This window comes from Chenopodium quinoa, unplaced genomic scaffold, assembly GCF_001683475.1.
Source record: "Chenopodium quinoa cultivar QQ74 unplaced genomic scaffold, ASM168347v1, whole genome shotgun sequence".
Taxonomy (NCBI): Eukaryota; Viridiplantae; Streptophyta; class Magnoliopsida; order Caryophyllales; family Amaranthaceae; genus Chenopodium; species Chenopodium quinoa.
Genome location: NW_018745286.1, coordinates 5,215,675 through 5,233,107, shown reverse-complemented (window position 1 = coordinate 5,233,107; position 17,433 = coordinate 5,215,675). Strand labels below are relative to the sequence as shown.

Below are 17,433 nucleotides of genomic sequence, written 5' to 3'. Positions count from 1 at the left end.
CCTGTAACAGGCGTCACTCGGCGAAAGGCCGACAGATTCTCCGCCAAAATTTTGAATTCTGGAGGTGACCCTTCGCCTTCTCACTTCGCCTATATAAGGGAGTGTTGACTTCAGTCATTTTCACACTTGAGAACTTTGTGAGAGAACATTCGGACCCCTGAACTTGCTCTGACATTTTGGACCTTTTCTGCCTACCGCCTGCTCTGACAAGCCGACTGCTTAGGATTTTCAGAACTTCATCAATCGTCATTCGTTCAGGTAACCGTCGGTTCTCTTACTCTTAATTTTCTTGTTTTTTAATTCCTTTTTGAAATGGTACCACGGAAGCACACGACACGACCTAGGTTAGTGATCAGCCGGTCACCGGGGACGGCTGAATCTAGGACTAGGAGTGCCGCCTGCCCTTTTCCGGACCCATCTTCGCCCTTTATACATAGTCCGACTGTATCTGTGTCTATGCAGAACGTGATGGCCAGGACAAAAAAGACTGCCAGGATATCGAACTCAGACGGCTCCTCCCACAGGGTGCCGATTAGTGAAACATCTGACCAGCGCCAGATGTGGAAGTGGTACAAAGCGGCTTGAAAGCCGGCAATTCTACCTTCTCTCCTGCTCCTTTGAAAGGACAGGAGGCGGGCCCCTCCGAGAGAAGGGAGGAGTCGTCCTCTTCGGACTCGTCAGAGGACGAGTCCGAATCTAGCTCTTCTGGCCATACTTCTCTGGACACAGAAGAGAAAAACAGTCGTCTACAAGAGGCGAGGCTGTCTCACGCAGTTGAGAAGGGGGATGATTGGGCGGAGCCTTCCGCCTCTCACCGAGAGAAAAATACCCCGTACTACTGCAAGGTACCTCGGGCCGGATCACGGCCATGCAAGAGAAAGTGGGAGCTTTATCGCAAACCACACAATGGGCCCCGGCTTCTTAGTGTTCGTGCCGGATCCAGAAGACACAGTCGTCTGGCCGGCTGGTACTAGTTATGACAGCGCCTGCTTTGGCTGCTACGAGGCGGCTATCAAGGCTGGGCTGCGCTTCCCACTACATCCGGCTGTTCAGCGGATTTTGGATGGGTATGAGTTGGGGTTATGGCAGTTAGCCCCAAACTCCTGGGTCAACGTACTCGGCTATGTGGCCGGGTGCGAACTGCACGGGTGGAGCCGAGCTTCGAGGCTTTCGCCCATATGAACTACCTCAGCCGGACCCCTAAGGCAGGCGGTACCGCTGGTATCAGTTGACGAGCCACAGGGGCTACCTCATGTCAAGAGGTAAAGCAAACAAATGGAAGGACTGGCGGAGCACCTTCCTCATCATTGAGAGTTCAGACAAAGAGCTGAACAAGCGCTTAAACAAATGGAACAGGAATCCGCCCCTTCTTGCAGGCGGCCGCAGCATGCCGCCTGTTCCCCCAAAGGCTAAGAGAGAGATCCTAGATAAAGGACTCTTTAAGGTAGAGTCGAGGGTCGACTCTACTACAGGGGTACGAGAGCAAGTGCCCCTGCACTGCGTCCCGAGCTTCAAATGGCTCTACGACGAGTACTTTCTGGCCGCCTGTGGCCTCAGCAGTCGGTGCTCAAGAGGTAGCCGGCCTGTCGAACACTCTGTTGTTGTGCACATTCCTTGTTATAATTTTACTAACTTTGCTATTTGCTTTTGTAGCGGACGCCATGAGTAAAATCACCGCCTCCAAGACTGCGGCGGCCATGTTGCGGGCCTCAATCATGCAACAGACTTCAACCGACTCCCCAACAAGGGGGCACCCTTGGTGGGCTTTAAACCTTTCTCTCTTGTTGGAGTTGTAGTTATGCATATACTGACTATTTTTCTTCTTTTTTAGACGGGCACTCCAAGAGCTTCTTCCTCACAACAGCCGGACCCCAAGGCCCGGAGGACGACTGTTTCGAGCTCTCCTGGTTCTGCCAGGAAACGTGCGGCGGCTGAGAAACAGCCGGCCGCATCCTCTAAAACTCCAGTTGGGCCGCCTAGAGGTATGAAATTGGCCTTGTATATTTTAGACCTTTCTTGTGTTTTTTTTTTTTTTTTTTTTTATAAGTCTAATTTTGTTTATGCTTGATGCAGCCGGCCCTCAGGAGCCTGACTTGGTCGAAATGGCCAAATCTATGATCAGGGCTGTACCTCCAGCTGAAAGGGAGGCGGTCAGGGGTGTCGGCACCCTTGACCTAGACGGAATTGCAGGGGTCCTTGCTGAGGTATGCTTAGCCTATTTTTGAGTACTTGAATTCTAGGACGCCTGCTTTCTTTATGTTTGGGAACTGACGCCTGTTTACTTTTTTACTTAGGCCCTGCTCCGAGTGAACGGCCTTCGCAAGCCGCTTGCCCAGAAGAACAAAGAGGTAAAGGCTGCAAAAGCTATGGCCGCCTCTGACTGTGACAAGGCAATGTTTCAAATTGCCCAAAACGAAACTCTGACAGTTGATATTCTTTATTATCAGGCGCAGGCTAACGCCGCTATCAAGGCTGAGTTAGAGGCGGCCCAGAAGAGGAATGGCGAGCTGGAGGCGACCATCAACGCCCTAAAGACCGAGCTGAGACCTCTCCGCCATAAGATGTCCTCATACGAAGCCATGGAGAAATCTTTGGCGGCTGTTAAGGAACGCCTGGTGACCCAGGAGAGGAGTCTTGTTAAGGAGCTCTCGGAGAAGGCCGAGCAAGAGAAGAAGGAGCTGGTCAGGGAGATGATGGAAGACTCTGCCCAAATTCAGCGCATGACCTGGGGCCGCCTCTTCCCCAATGCCGACTTTGCCTCGTGGGAGAAAACGTACCGCCAGTGTTCTGATAGATACAATCAGGAGATCCTGGCGGCTGCTGAGGACGAGGCGCTGGAAGGGAGGAGGAGGAGCCGGTAGTGGCGCTGGTGCCGCTTGGGGGTAATGCATCAAAGAAGGATGCAGCTGAAGCCGAGTCCAGCAAGAAGAGTGCTGACCAGGCGGTAGCTGCTAATATTGAAGATCTGCCCCCTTCTTAAGCTTTATGTATTCTATTCACGGCCTGCGTGCCGTTTGTTTGTATTTACCCGGCCAGGGGGCCGGGGCTTTGAATATTTTGCCGGTCTTTAATGACGGCTTTCTTTTAATGAATATATTTTTTCTTCAAATTTACTCAAGTATTGAATATTCAGATATCCAATTGTAGACTATACCGACTGTTTTACATGGCCGATAATTGCACAGGTACGGATAGTTAGTCACCGCTATTTAGTCACGCCGCCTATGCCCCTGGACGACTGGTTGTCTTTTTCCAGGCTAGACGATCAGTCGGCCATCTATTCAATCGGTCTGGTCATTTGCAAAATTAACCAAATAGGAAACATGGTTCAATATACTAAGTTTTGGTACTTAGTTTATTTCGTTAAGGGATGGCTGGTCGTCAGCTTTTGGCGGCTGCATAGTAGCAGGCGTTAAATAGGACGTCCAACCAAAGTAGGTACGCCTGTTTGGTTACAGACGACAGTCTTAAGTATAGACAAACCTAGTAAGAGTAGTAGACGAGTACCTCTGTTTACCAAAAAACAGGCGGAACTCCTCGTACCTTTTAGGTTCCATGCTAAGTTTGAGAGTGACTATGAGTTAACATGGGAGTTACTCTGTCTCCGTCACTCTCTAGCTTGAGTAGTAGAGGTACCAGGCGGCGTAGGCCGGCTGATCCCCTTGATTCGCCAATGTTTGTTGGCTATTAACCCTAGTGGTAACCCAGTAGGAGTAGTGGTTTGAGTGCCCCTGTTTTGCCAAAAAAACAGGCGGTCTACTCAAACCTTTTAGGCTCCATACCAAGTTTGAGGGAGTGACTATGAGTTAACGTTGGTGTTACTCAGTCGCCGTCACTCTTGCTTGAGTAGTAAAGATACCAGGCGGCGGAGGCCGGCTGAACCTTTTGATTCGCCAATGTCTGTTGGCTATTAACTCAAGAGGTACCCCCTGAATTTATCCCAAGTAATACAGGGGATCATCCGAATCAGATGTCAACTGCTACCACTGGTTTGGTTAGTGATAGAGTTATCCTTGTCTCAAAAAACGGCTACGTGGTTGCCCTTGGGGACAGTCGTATAGGTACCGTGTAATTAGTTTATAGAGCAATGTTCCACCCAAAAGGGAGCTGCTCTCTGCGACGAATTTCATCCGGAGGGATGCCGCCGGACGCCTGCTATAATGTTGGGACAGGTCGTATTAGTTTTAAATATTGGATCAGTTGGCTAGGCGCCTGGACTGATCATTCGGCTTGTTGCCTTGGTTAGTTCTTGGTGAACGTAGGTGCTAAATTAGAGGAGGGTAGCCGCCTGTTTAGGCACAGGGTCGGCCAGGCCCTGATCATTTTTTAGCTAAGTATAGGAGGGTGGCCGTCTGCTTTGGAAACAGTCGGCCATCTTCTATGGAGAGTAGCCGACTGTATGTCCAGACGGCATGCCCCTCTAGTGATAGAGTGAAATACTGAGTGGAGAGTAGCCGACTGTAAAGGTACAGGCGGCATGCCCCTCTGAAGATGTAGTAAAATACTCAATGGAGAGTAAGAATTTAAACATGGAGAGTAGCCGACTGTTTGTCAGTCGGCTTGCCCCTCGTAAGTAAAAACTGTGGAGAGTAGCCGACTGTTTGTCAGTAGGCATGCCCCTCTTAAGTACAAAATTGAATATCAAGTATGCAAACTTTTATTAAGTAGCCCTTGACTTTACATCATTCAAAAGAAATATTTCTTAAGATTATCTACATTCCAAGTTCGAGGCAACGGTTGGCCGTCTGGTGTTTCCAGACGGTAGGTACCGTCCCTGACTTCTGCATAGATTCGGTAGGGTCCTTCCCAATTGGGAGTTAGTTTGCCAAACTCATTAGCCCTTCCAACTGCTTCCATTTTTCTAAGTACAAAGTCCCCCACTTTGAGTGGACGCCTGTGTACTTTTTTGTTGAACGATCTAGTCATTCTCAGGCGGTAAATTTCATGGCGCAAGACAACATTGCCCCTCTTTTCAGGGAGTGAGTCTAATGCCAGGCGCATGGCTTCCCAGTTTGCCTCTTCGTCGTATAGCATTACTCGAAGAGTCGGCTCGTAGTGTTCTATTGGAAGAACAGCTTCCGCACCATAAGTTAAGAGGAATGGAGTTTCTCCAGTCGCCCCTTTTTCAGTCGTCCTAATGGCCCAGAGAACATGTGGTAATTCATCCGCCCATAGGCCGCCTGCTCGTTCAATCTTTTTCTTGAGACCGTCTGAGATGATTTTATTAAAAGCTTCTACCTGGCCGTTTGCTTGTGGTCGGCCGACAGATGCAAAATAGTGTGCAATTCCTTGGTCACCCAACCAGCTTTTGAGAACAGGCGTCTCAAATTGGGGACCATTATCAAAAACCATAGACATGGGAACCCCGAATCGAGTGATGACATTTTTCCAAATGAATGAAATTACATCCTTCGTCTTGATTCCCTTTACAGCCTCCGCCTCTACCCATTTAGTGAAGTAGTCGACGGCAACAAGTATGTATCTCCTTCCGCCTGTAGCAGGCGTATATGGACCCAGAATATCCATGCCCCACTTAGCAAACGGAAGTGGGCTTTGAATGGTAGTGAGGTCAGTAGCCGGACGGTGAATTAGTTTGCCAAACCTTTGACACTTGTCACATTTTTTCACCATCTCCATCGCATCTGCTTCTAAGGTAGGCCAGAAGTAGCCCTGACGCCTTGCCCGTTGAGCAAGCGTCCTACCGCCTATATGGGAAGCACAGTAACCAGAGTGGAGATCGTCTAGTATCTCTCGCCCCTTTTCTGGAGTAACGCATTTTAAGAAGGGTTGAAGGTACCCCCCTTTTGTGAAGCTCTCCTTTTATCATTTCAAAACTGGTTGCTCGTTTTTTTAGTACTGCCGCCTGATGGTTATCATCCGGCAGAGTACCGTTTGTCAGATATGCCCTGATTGAATCCATCCAGGTCGAGCTTCTGTCTAAGATTCCAATAGGGTTTTCTTCAATGCTTCTCCTCTCCATTACTTCCCAAAAAACAGTTCGAGGAGTATCACAGGAGGCGGACGATGCTAATTTTGAAAGTGCATCCGCCTGGTTGTTTTCTGACCTTGGCACTTGGGTCAGATGGAAATCCTCAAGGGAGCCGACTGCTTGTCGGACCGCCTGTAAATACTTGATCATGGCCGGATGGGTTGCTTCGTATTCACCATTGTACTGACTCACTATCAGTTGTGAATCGGAACAGGCGTCTATTTTCCTTGCCCCTGCGCCTTGCACATGCGGATTCCGGCTAGTAAAGCTTCATATTCTGCCTCATTGTTTGAGGCCTGAAAACTGAAGCGTAGAGCATACTCGTACCTGTCGCCTTCTGGCGACTGACATATGATGCCTGCTCCACAACCATTTGAAGTAGAGCTCCCATCCACATATACCTTCCAGACTTGGTCTGGAGCTTGAGAGTCAGGTAGACGAGTCATCTCAACAATAAAGTCAGCAAAGGCTTGACCCTTCACTGCTTTTCTAGGCTCGAAGGTAACTTCGAGGCTTTGTATTTCTATGGCCCATTTGATCATTCGGCCTGACGACTCCATGACGGTCAGTGGCCGCTTGATAGGTTGGTCTGTATACACGACGACCGCATGTGCCATAAAGTATGGCTTCAATTTTTTAACAGCCATGAAGAGTGCAAGACCAAATTTCTCTACTAAGGGATACCTCAACTCCGCATTCTTCAGTACATGACTGACAAAGTAGACCGGGAGCTGACAGCCGTCTCTTTCAGCAAGAAGAACAACGCTTAGTGCATGATCAGAGACGGCCAGGTACATGTAGAGTACTTCTTTGGGCAAAGGGCTAACCAGCCTTGGCAAGGAATGCAAGTGAACTTTCAATTTCTGGAAGGCCGCCTCAGCATCCGGCCCCCATTCAAACCTTGCCTTTTTCTTAATTGCCTGGAAAAAGTATAGGCATTTGTCGCCTGATCGGCTTAGAAACCTTCCCAAGGTCGCCAGACAACCTGTTAACTTCTGAACCTCTCGGACGGTACGAGGCGACTGCATGTCGATGACCGCCTGTACCTTCTCAGGGTTCGCCTCTATTCCTCTCTGATTGATAAGGAATCCGAGAAATTTCCCAGACTCAACTCCAAAGACACATTTCTTGGGATTGAGCATGACATGGTGCCGCCTGAGTGTGGCGAAAGTTTCTCGGAGGTCCGACAGATGATCTCTCTGTAGTTTAGTCTTGACAATCATATCATCAATGTATGCCTCGACATTTCTCCCAATTTGATCAAAGAACACAGTGTTTATCATTCGCTGGAAGGTGGCCGGGGCATTTTTCAGACCAAACGGCATGACCGTGTAACAGTATAACCCCTGATCAGTGACGAAGGCCGTCTTCTCCTGATCTTTCTTCCATAAAGAAATTTGATGGAAACCAGAGTAGGCGTCCATAAAGCTCATCAAAGCATGGCCGGCTGTTGAGTCGACCAGGTTATCAATTTTAGGCAGAGGGTAACTGTCTTTGGGGCACGCTTTGTTTAAGTCTGTGTAGTCTACACACATTCGCCAGGTGCCATTCGGCTTTTTAACAAGCACCACATTTGCAACCCAGTCTGGGAAGTAACATTGCCGAATGAACCCTGCATCAAGTAGTTTTTTTGACTTCGGCGACTGCCGCCTGACTTCTTTCTTCGCCATGGTTCCTCTTTTTCTGCCTTACCGGCTTCTTTTTCGGATCCACGGCCAGTTTATGTACCGCCAGATCAGGACTTATGCCTGGCATTTCATGGACTTCGAAGGCAAAGATGTCATTGTATTCTTTCAATAGTTTTTGAAAGTCGTGACCCAAGTCTCTTAGAGCAGCCGTCCCAACTTTGACAGTTCGGTCAGGACGAGAGTCATCTAAGATCAGGTCCGTATGCTCACCAGCCGGCTGAGGGCGGAATTCATCCGACCGCCCCTCTGCCAATGATTGTTATTTCCTGTCTTTTCTTGCAGCCTCCAGCTGGGATGCCTTTCTCTTCTTGCCGCCTGCTTTTTGAACAGGCGCAGTCTCCTTGACATTGTCAAGGTCCGTTTTTCCACCACTTGACCCAGCGGCCGTAACAGTGGGCTTGACATCCGAGAGATAGCACTCTCGGGCCATCTTCTGATCTCCCTTTAGGGAACCGACTGTTCCATTATCCCTCTCAAACTTGAGCAGCATTAAAGATGGGATTATAACAGCCTTGGAATTATTCAGGGTTGGTCGTCCCAGAATCATGTTGTAGGACGAGAGCTCGTCTACTACCAGGAACCGGACTACCATGTGTCGTCCTTCCCCTTTCTCGCCCAGGCGGATGGGTAAATCTACTCGTCCCACTGGGTGGACGACTCCTCCTCCAAACCCTACTAGAGGGTGGGATACCGGGTGTATGCAATCAGTCTGATATTTGAGCTTTGACAGACATTTGCTACTGATGAGATCCGAGGAGCTTCCGGTATCTATGAGAATCCGGCCAACTCTTTGGTTGGCCACTTTACATTCAATGACGATAGGGTCGTCATGCGGCCCTCTTACCCCTCCTAGATCCTCTTCGGTGATGACAATCTCAGGAAATGAATATTTGGAGGGCCGTTCTTGGTGAACGGAATTTATATCTAACCGCCTGATATTGTCTTTGTTGCCCCTAATAGTGGGGCCGCCTCCTGAGAAGCCGCCTGCAATGGTGTAGACGACTGCATCATCTGTATCTGAGCTGTCGGCCTGTTGATTCTTTTTGGCCGACTGTTTTTTCGAGGAAGTGTTCCCCGTGGATTTCTTGACATAAGAGTCAAGATCACCTTGCTCAGCCAGGCGGTCCAGATACCGCATGAGACTGATGCATTCTTTGGTGTGATGACCAACATCTTCATGATAATCACAGAATTTTTCTTGGTTCCGGTTGCTTGCAGAACCTTTCATGGGGACCGGCTTTTTCAATTGAGATCCGTCCCTTGATTTCTTTTAGGAAAGCTTGGCTGTCCTTGTTAAACGCATACTTTGGGGAGTATGGTTTGAATTCTTTTTTCTTCTTCTGGGACGGCTGTTTAGAGGAATCAGCCACCCAGACCTCTTTTCTTTTCTTGTCTTTGTTGGACGACTGCTTCTGTCGTCCCTCTCTTTTGTCTGACCTTTTCCAGTCCGACTGTTTTGTACTGCAAAGATCAGTCGCCTGTATATAGGCTTCTGCTTCAATCAAGGCCTCTTGAAGAGTCGCCACCCTCTTTCGGACCAAATCGAATTTGAAGGTCGACCCGTCTTTGAGACCTCTGAAAAAGTCAGTATAGGCTACTTCATCCGGTAACCCCTGGATCTGTATTCTCATCAGGTTAAACCGCCTGATGTAAGAACGAAGCCCCTCCTTCTCGCCCTGCTGAATTGTCCCTAAGTCAAGGGTCGTCTTCTTCGCAGGGATGTTCATGGAGAAATTGGAGGTGAATAAGTAAGCCAGCGTCTTGAAATTATTTACACAACCAGTCGGCAGGTTGCCGAACCATTGTTGTGCGATTCCTTTGAGAGTCGCTGGGAAACACTTGCACCAGGTGGGATCATCCAACCCTTGAAGGTACATCAGGTTGGTGAATGCCATCAGATGGTCTTCTGGATTAGTAGTGCCATCATAGGCGCCTACTAATACATTTTTTACCTTGGCCGGCTGAGCGGCTTCAGTAATTTCCTTGGAGAAGGCCGACGGCTGTTCACCAAGTCTAAGCAACCGTAGCTGCCAGTCCATAGGTTGGACATTTTTTGCTGCAGGTCCACCAAACGGAGGTGGCTGCAAGAAATACTGTTGTTGCGGTACAAACGGTAAGTTTGGTACCGCCTGGTCGCTATGAAAGCCGGACTGACGGGAGGTGCCGCCTGTCTGACTCTCATGGTACGACTGAGTATGCCTCATCGAGGTATTTCGCAAACTATCTTGGAAGTTTGAAGTAGAGGCCGACTCTGACAGTCGGTCATTCTTCTTCTGCTCTAGCAGTAGCCGAGCGTCTGTGTATGTTTTCTTCGACCCGTCCGCCTGAATATGACGAACAGGTTTCCTATTTCCTGGAGTAGGAAAATGGTATTTTGTGAGATTAAGGGCAGATGGCTCCCACTTCCTAGACTTAGGATGAGGGGTCGCCTCTCGCCCCTGAACTGGCTTTCTCTTCCGTGAGGTGGAAGGCTTCTTAGCCGACTGCTCTTTGTCCAGAGCAGGCGACTTCTTAGTGATCAATTCTTGAATTTCTCCCTTGAAGTCCCTCATGAAGGCCATGAGGTCGTTTCTTGTAATAGGAGCAGATCCATCAGTCGGCTGCTGCCGAACAGGCGGTGCGCCTGCTGGCTCGCTTCCTGCTTGAAAATGTTCCCGATCCCTCCTTTCGGTAGGACGGGTACGTCGGGCCCTTAGGGTCCCGTCTGAAGCTGTGTGAGTTTCAACTTCAAATTCATTCTCAGAATCGTGGCCCGACTGAACTTGAGGGTCGTCTAGGGGACGCCTCTCTTCAGGAGTCGGTACAAACGTGGATGCCATCTCAGAAGTACTCTCCTCACAGACGGCGCCAAAATGTTTCGGGGTTTTCTGATGTCCTGCGGGAGAGTTACAATTCCGAGACTGGAGCCGGACGCCTGTACCCGCAAAACAAACGGAGACTCCTTGTGGTGGGAGCTCCGCCTCCGACGGTCAAGTTAGTACTTGATTAAGGAGTAATTAATGCGGAAATTAAAGTGATTGGGTCTCTCTAGGTGAGAGTGTTTAATGTGTGTAATCTCAGTTCTTTCTCCTTAATGAGGATTAAGAGAGGTATTTATAGCCTCGGGAAACGTGTCAATCTAGGTTTAGGTTAACCTTGGGCTGATTGGGCTTCCCTCGGAAATTGGGCCTAGGTGGCCGGGTTCTCCATTAGGCATGAAGTATGCCATATGTCATGGCATAATAGGTCCAAGGTGGACGAATAAGCGCGTGCCACGTGGCAAGCCCTGAGAGGTCCAACTGGGGAACACTTGGCAGAACCTGATTGGCCCACGTGGCGCATTCCGATTGGTGGGAGCAAAATCCCTCAATCACCTGGGTGATTAATAGTATCACTAGATGATCAAAAAGTATCATTGAACATTCAATGGTACTATATATTCATTCAATGGTACTGTATATTCATTTAGTGGTACTAAGTACGTATAGAAATAATATCACTACATACTCAATGATACTCCGTATTATATAAATTTTCAATAGTACATTTAAAAACTGGTTTCACTTGCCCATCTCTCTCCTCCTTTCTCTCACCCCATGTACTTTACAATACTTTTTAATATTTTAAGGTTTGATATGTATTACATATCAAATCTATGTTAGTATTTCCTCCTGAAACGCGCCTTTAAAAATGGGATGGAGGGTGTATTAGGACTCAAGCCAAAATTTAAATTTCTCCAATTTCCAGTCATATAAGTTAATCCTCATATTTATTGGTTAGCCCTGTCACCTCTGCCAGGTGCTGAGGAAGTGCACAGTACATTCATCTACAACTTTCAAAATGTCACAATCCATAAAAAAGTTTAAAAATCCATCCACCCTCTAGAAACTCCACTTTCTCCCACCTCAACACTCAACAACAACTCCACCACCTTCCACCCACAATCAACCCTCTCTCTCTTTCTTCTTCCACAACCTTCGCGCAAAATCCGCTATCATCTCTTTCTCCAACACCATCATATATAAAGTTAAACTCCCAGTATTTACTCTTTACAGTAAACAACTGAAACCTTCCCAAAATAGAAAGATGAGAGAAGGAGAAGTGGTCGTACTTGCTAATGGCGCCGATGACAACCCACAAGAGGGTGAGAGATTAGCGGATTATGTGGTTGATGTTTACCCTTTAAACCGCTACTATTTTGGGTCTAAAGATGCTCTTTCTACTAAGGATGAAACAATTGCTGACTCGCTTCTTCGCTTGAAATCTAAGTACTATTTTCTCTCTAATCTGTTTGTTTTTGATTGAATTGAATTGGGGTTTGTTGAATTTTGATTTGATTTTGTTGTTTATTTTTATTGGGTGTTGTTTTTGTTTAGTTATGAAGCTCGTGGATTAAGGACTAATGTTCAAGCTGTTATTTTGGTAAATCCTTCTTTCCTTGTGTTTATGTTTACTGTTTTTGTTATGAATTTATTAACGGTTTTGATATACGCAGTTCTAAGGGCTAATTATAAGCAATAAAAAGGTTTCGTGCACTAGTAATGGTATAGTGGTTGATTTTCGTGCTAACTAGGAAACCACTACTAACCAAAATAAGAGTAGAATAAAGTAGTGAAAATAGTATAGTGCACCATGGTGCACCCACCCGGAAAGAACATTAGACATATTTTAAAGAACATGGGCAAAAAAAAGAACATGCTAGTGTTAGAAAAAGAACATACCTATGTTTGACAAGAGAACATGTTTGTGTTTGACAAGAACATCACATTACAAAGAACATAAAGTCTTTACAAAAAGAACATGTTATTTTTCATGGTTATTTAGGTGTTAACGTGTTTGAAAAAGAACATTATATTTGACAAAAAAGAACATGTTCGTGTTTCACAAAGATGTAGGTGATCATTGAGTGGGCCGGGCCAAAGTTAAAAAATCAGCTCACTTCTCGGGTCGCGCCAAATTTTGGGCCGAAGTTTTTGTGCCCAAAATTGTCCGGCCATGCGGGCTTTTCGGGTCGAGTAAAAAAATCAACTAAAATGCATAAAACGCATTCCCAAACCCGCCCAATAAATTAAATTTAAGGGCCGGGTCCGACCCGATTTTGGGGGCGAAAAAATTCTGCCTAAAACCCGTCCAATTCGGGTCGGGCTATTCTAACTTTGATCACCTCTAGCCGAAGAACATAAAGTCTTTACAAAAAGAACATGATAATACATTAAAGAACATGTTCTTTTTTCTGGTTACTCGAGTGATTGATTTTGTTTTTTTTTTTTTTAATGTACATACATTAAAGAATATATTGTATAATATAAAGAACATATTGTATAATATAAAGAACATATATTTCAAACTCAAAGAACATAATCATCAAACTTAAAGAACATATTATGCTCATGTTCTTTATAAATATATATAATGTTCTTTTTTTGCCCATGTTCTTTTAAATATACCTTATGTTCTTTCCGGGTGCACCCGGGTGCACCAACCATACATTAATAAAGTAGAGATGGATATATCGAATAAAAATACCTCAAAATGGGAGCTTCCCCCAGTTCATGTCTTATGAACAATTTTTGTTCATAAGATGGCATTTTCGTTAATATTCAAGCATCTTTCAATATTTTCATGTTTTGTAGCTGACATGGCACATTACTGTTAACTGTTAACGTCTGTTTTCCCTTCTTCCTCATCCTTCCTTCTCAACATAACAATGGCAGAATTTTTACCAACATCTCAGATAACAACCCAACACCAAGACATACGGGAACCCCGACCCACCATTTCAGCGGCCGTTTCCGGCAGCTCCGCCGCCAAATTTTACGAAAACCCTGAGGAAAAAGTGAGAAATATAGGGCAATGTTAACCCCAAAGAGTAGGTATTTTATCTTAGGAGCTGTCAATCCATTGAGATGAGCTTCGTCGGATCTGAAAAGTGTTGAGCTTTGCTAGGTAATTGTACCAAAATTTGACCAAATTCGAATCCTCCAATTTACCCTATAAGCAATGAAATTCCTAATTTGCGACGCTTCAAATTCTGTCAAAGGAAGAATTCTACAGAAGGAAGAGTGAGAATTGCAGCAGAAGATCTTGGGAATCAACAATGGAGGTCGAGATTGATTGCAGATGAAGGTGGTGGTTGCTTTCAGGAAAAGCGAGCGAGAAATAAGGGTTTAAGATAAATTCAATCAATTTTGGACCAATTGGGGTTCGATTAAAGATGAACAAAAAGGGTACAGAGGAGAGTGAAAGAGAGGAGAAGAGAAGGAATTGAACAAGGGAAAGATGATAATGGAGTGTTGTTCTTCAACGCCATTTTTGCATTTCAATTGGTAAGTTAACGCCGTTAGTCTGAAGTTAACACCCATATTCCACTATGCCGACTTTACCCTTAGTAAAGGGGGCGAAATGACGCGCATACCCTCTTATGAACACAGGTCGTTCATATGGCATATGAACAAGGATTTTCTCTCAAAATGGAATGGGGTTACATTTTTCCTTAACACAAAGGGAGTATAAAAGATTTGGTATGAAAAATGTTTCGTTTCCTAAACCTGGAAAAAGAATATTCTACGTATATTCTCTATGATTATTGTTCTTTAGTGAGATTGTGTCACTCTAGTGTTGAATAATCTAATTTGATTTGCTTTAGGGCCTGTTCTCATAGACTGGCTGGGCTGAAAATAAACGTATGAGAACAGGCCCTTAGTAGTTTATGCTAACTTGCTAAGTATCAATCACTATTGATTTACCCTTACGCGCAAGGTATCGTAAGGTGGGGGTAACTAGTAAACCTTTCGGCTTATTAGTTGTTAATCTCTGTTAGAAGCTTAGAACACAAAATGTTGTGCACTTGTGCAGGTGAACTTGTGTTATAATGTTGAGGAAACATATTATTTGAGGTTGAGCTGTTTAGATATCCACATCTAATATTGTTAAATGGGTCTAAAGTCTCTAAACTCTAAAGTCAAAATACATTGGTATTGTACAAGGTTTGGTGTTTAGCTTAAACCACTATAAGGGTTTGATCACTAGACGTAAAATGTTGAATTTTTTAGTCTTGTGTGAGGGCATGTCACGCTAGTGTAAAATTTTTAATATAATTGGTTATAGTGGATTGTGTTAAGTGTCACCTAAAGCGTGTAAGGAGCCAAGGTATTGTTAGTTGAGGATGGCTAGTTAACCTTTCGGCTTATTGAATTAGTTGCTTGATTTTGTAAAAATACAATGTTACAATGATGAAGGAACTTGTCATTTCAGGTTGAGTTGTTTAAACATCCACATCTCTTATTGTTACAAGTGAAGAATCGAACTTTTGACCTTCCTGGAGGCCGCTTAAAGCAGGGTGAATCAGGTAATTCACATCATAAGTTCATTACTGTTTCGAGATGTAGAGGTAGGGGAGTACAATTGCTTACTTTGCTTGTGATTTAGATCTTGAAGGATTGCGTCGCAAACTTTCAAGGAAGCTATCTCTTGATGAAGGCAGTGATGAGGTAGAATGGGAGGTAATTATATCATTGATTGCTCTTAATATTTAATTTATTATTGCTTAACTTTAATTATAATCTTAGAATATTATAACTTTAATTAGCTATCTTTCTAAATCTAGGTGGGAGATTGCTTGGGAATGTGGTGGAGGCCAGATTTTGAGACCGTGCTCTACCCATATTTGCCCCCTAATATTAAGCAGCCCAAGGTTGGCTCGTACGTATTATCATTTACTGTACTAGATTTTCATGTCTATATAATTGTGTACTTAACTGATTTAATTTGACTGTCATGTTTGTAGGAGTGTGCCAAGCTATTTTTGGTGAAGTTGCCAGTAAGTCGAAAATTCATTGTGCCAAAGAACCTAAAGTTGCTCGCTGTTCCGTTATGTCAGGTTCATGACAACCACAAGGTATCAACCTTGTTTTGAATTGTTGTATGATTCAGCTATTTGTGTGGATTTGGAATTACATGGTACTGTAGTTTCCCTTAAAACCTTAACTTAGATGGGTGTTATAATTAAAAGCGTTTTGCCTGGATTATTTAATGAAGTCACCATTTTTGTCGTGATGTCCGTTTAGTCAATAAGTGTCAGATCACAAGTTTGTTTGGTGCATATAAAGAGAAAACTTAAACACTACTCAGATCGAAGTTGCTTGTGAGGTACCATAGAACTTCCTAAGTTATTGCTTATCTCATTCCACTAATATACAGTTGACATGGTTAAATAGAAGCTCTTTTAATGTATTGGATCTGGACCCTCAGCTAGTCAGCCTCAACCTGCTAAAATGTGGTTCGAATATACTTGTTCAGTTGGTTATTCAAGTCAGTTGGAGATCTTGTAAATTTGATCAGTTTCAGCATAGTGGGTGGTATTACTTTGGGATTGAACTGTTATTATTTTAATCTTTTATTTCAGTTTATTGGAGTGAATCCCAACATTAGTATCATCTTGTGCTGAGCCTAAAATTCTAAAATCGTAAATAAATTGTGCCAAACTGCCAATTATGTTGCTTTTTCTTCACTAAGGTTCATATGTTTTGTGTAGGAAGTCACACCCTTTGTACTCTCCTGTCTCTGATCTTTCTAATTACTTTTTTCGTGGACAATTGCAATAGCTTTTCATCTTATATGATGTTGTGTTGCTGAAAATGCTTTTGTTAGAAGATTGATAAGTTTATAATCTTATGCTTGTAGACATATGGACCCATAATAGCTGGGATCCCGCAGCTATTATCAAAGTATTCGTTCAACATGATCGAGGCTTAAAGTTCGTGGAAGCAATTATATACAATATATTGTGTTGAAGATAAATTGTATGTAGCAGAAAGGATTTTAGTTCTGGGCAGAGCACATTGTAGTCTACTGGCGCTTTCTTTGTATAGTGAACTTTTTACTAGTATCATAGATTTGTTGATAGTGGTTGTAAGTTGTAACTGTATTGGTATATAAGAGATTTATTTGGTTTTGAAATTAGCTAGGTGTATTTTGCTGTTACATTTGTATCAAAGGGTCTTTTTGAGGAAGAGTAGTACTACTTTGTATATCAACATAATATTGGAACTACATTGTGTTTGACTGTTTTTTATGTCTCCAAAACGTGTTAACTAAATACTTTGACCGTATTTCCTTAATGTCTAAATCTTGAACTATATGTCTATAGATTTTCAACCCATTCTGTTTTTTATGGCATGGATCACTTCTCGGACAATCACAATAAACTTTTTTTTTTCCCTTCCTCTTTGTGCAATACAATGTCTAAATCGCATTTTGACTCCTTTAACCACTTTCCATTCTACTAGAAAACTAACTAATTCTCAACACAATGGGTGATTCTTGCAGGCGGATGCACGATCCACATGGTGCATCCGCTGCGGTCCTGCGGAATGTACATGGTTATAGAAAGAACATATTGTTCAATTCTAATGTACACGAGTTATATTGAGCTTCTTTATTGTAAAAAAGCAAAAAGATAAATAATAGTTATTTTTTTTACCATACAGTAATTTTAAATCATTTTAACCTATACCTCTCTCTAGAATTTTTCTCTCTCTACAAGATTTCTCTCCCAAAAAAGAAAAAATTGAAAACCACTTCAAGTTCATCAAACCTTAATAAAGAAATCGTTAATTTCAAACTTCTTGGTGCAAAATTGTTCAAGATGGCTGACGAAAACAAAAGGTAAGTACAATTTCGACATGCATAGTTGTTCAATTTGAGTTCGATTGGTAGTTTTTTTTCAAGTTCTTGGTGTAAATTTGTGATTATGTGGTTTTGGTGTTGCAATGAGGA

At 44.1% G+C, this 17,433-nt stretch overlaps 1 protein-coding gene across 1 annotated transcript; it reads left to right on the top strand.

Annotated features, from left to right (window-relative positions):
* The first annotated feature begins 11,477 nt into the window (after positions 1 to 11,477).
* LOC110711943 (pre-mRNA cleavage factor Im 25 kDa subunit 1-like) lies at positions 11,478 to 16,796 on the top strand. Its single transcript, XM_021890380.1, has 7 exons — positions 11,478 to 11,924; positions 12,033 to 12,078; positions 14,911 to 15,004; positions 15,085 to 15,158; positions 15,263 to 15,349; positions 15,443 to 15,553; positions 16,339 to 16,796. The coding sequence occupies exons 1-7, from the start codon at positions 11,743 to 11,745 to the stop codon at positions 16,408 to 16,410; spliced, it is 666 nt and encodes a 221-aa protein (XP_021746072.1). The 5' UTR covers positions 11,478 to 11,742; the 3' UTR covers positions 16,411 to 16,796.
* The last annotated feature ends 637 nt before the right edge of the window (positions 16,797 to 17,433 follow it).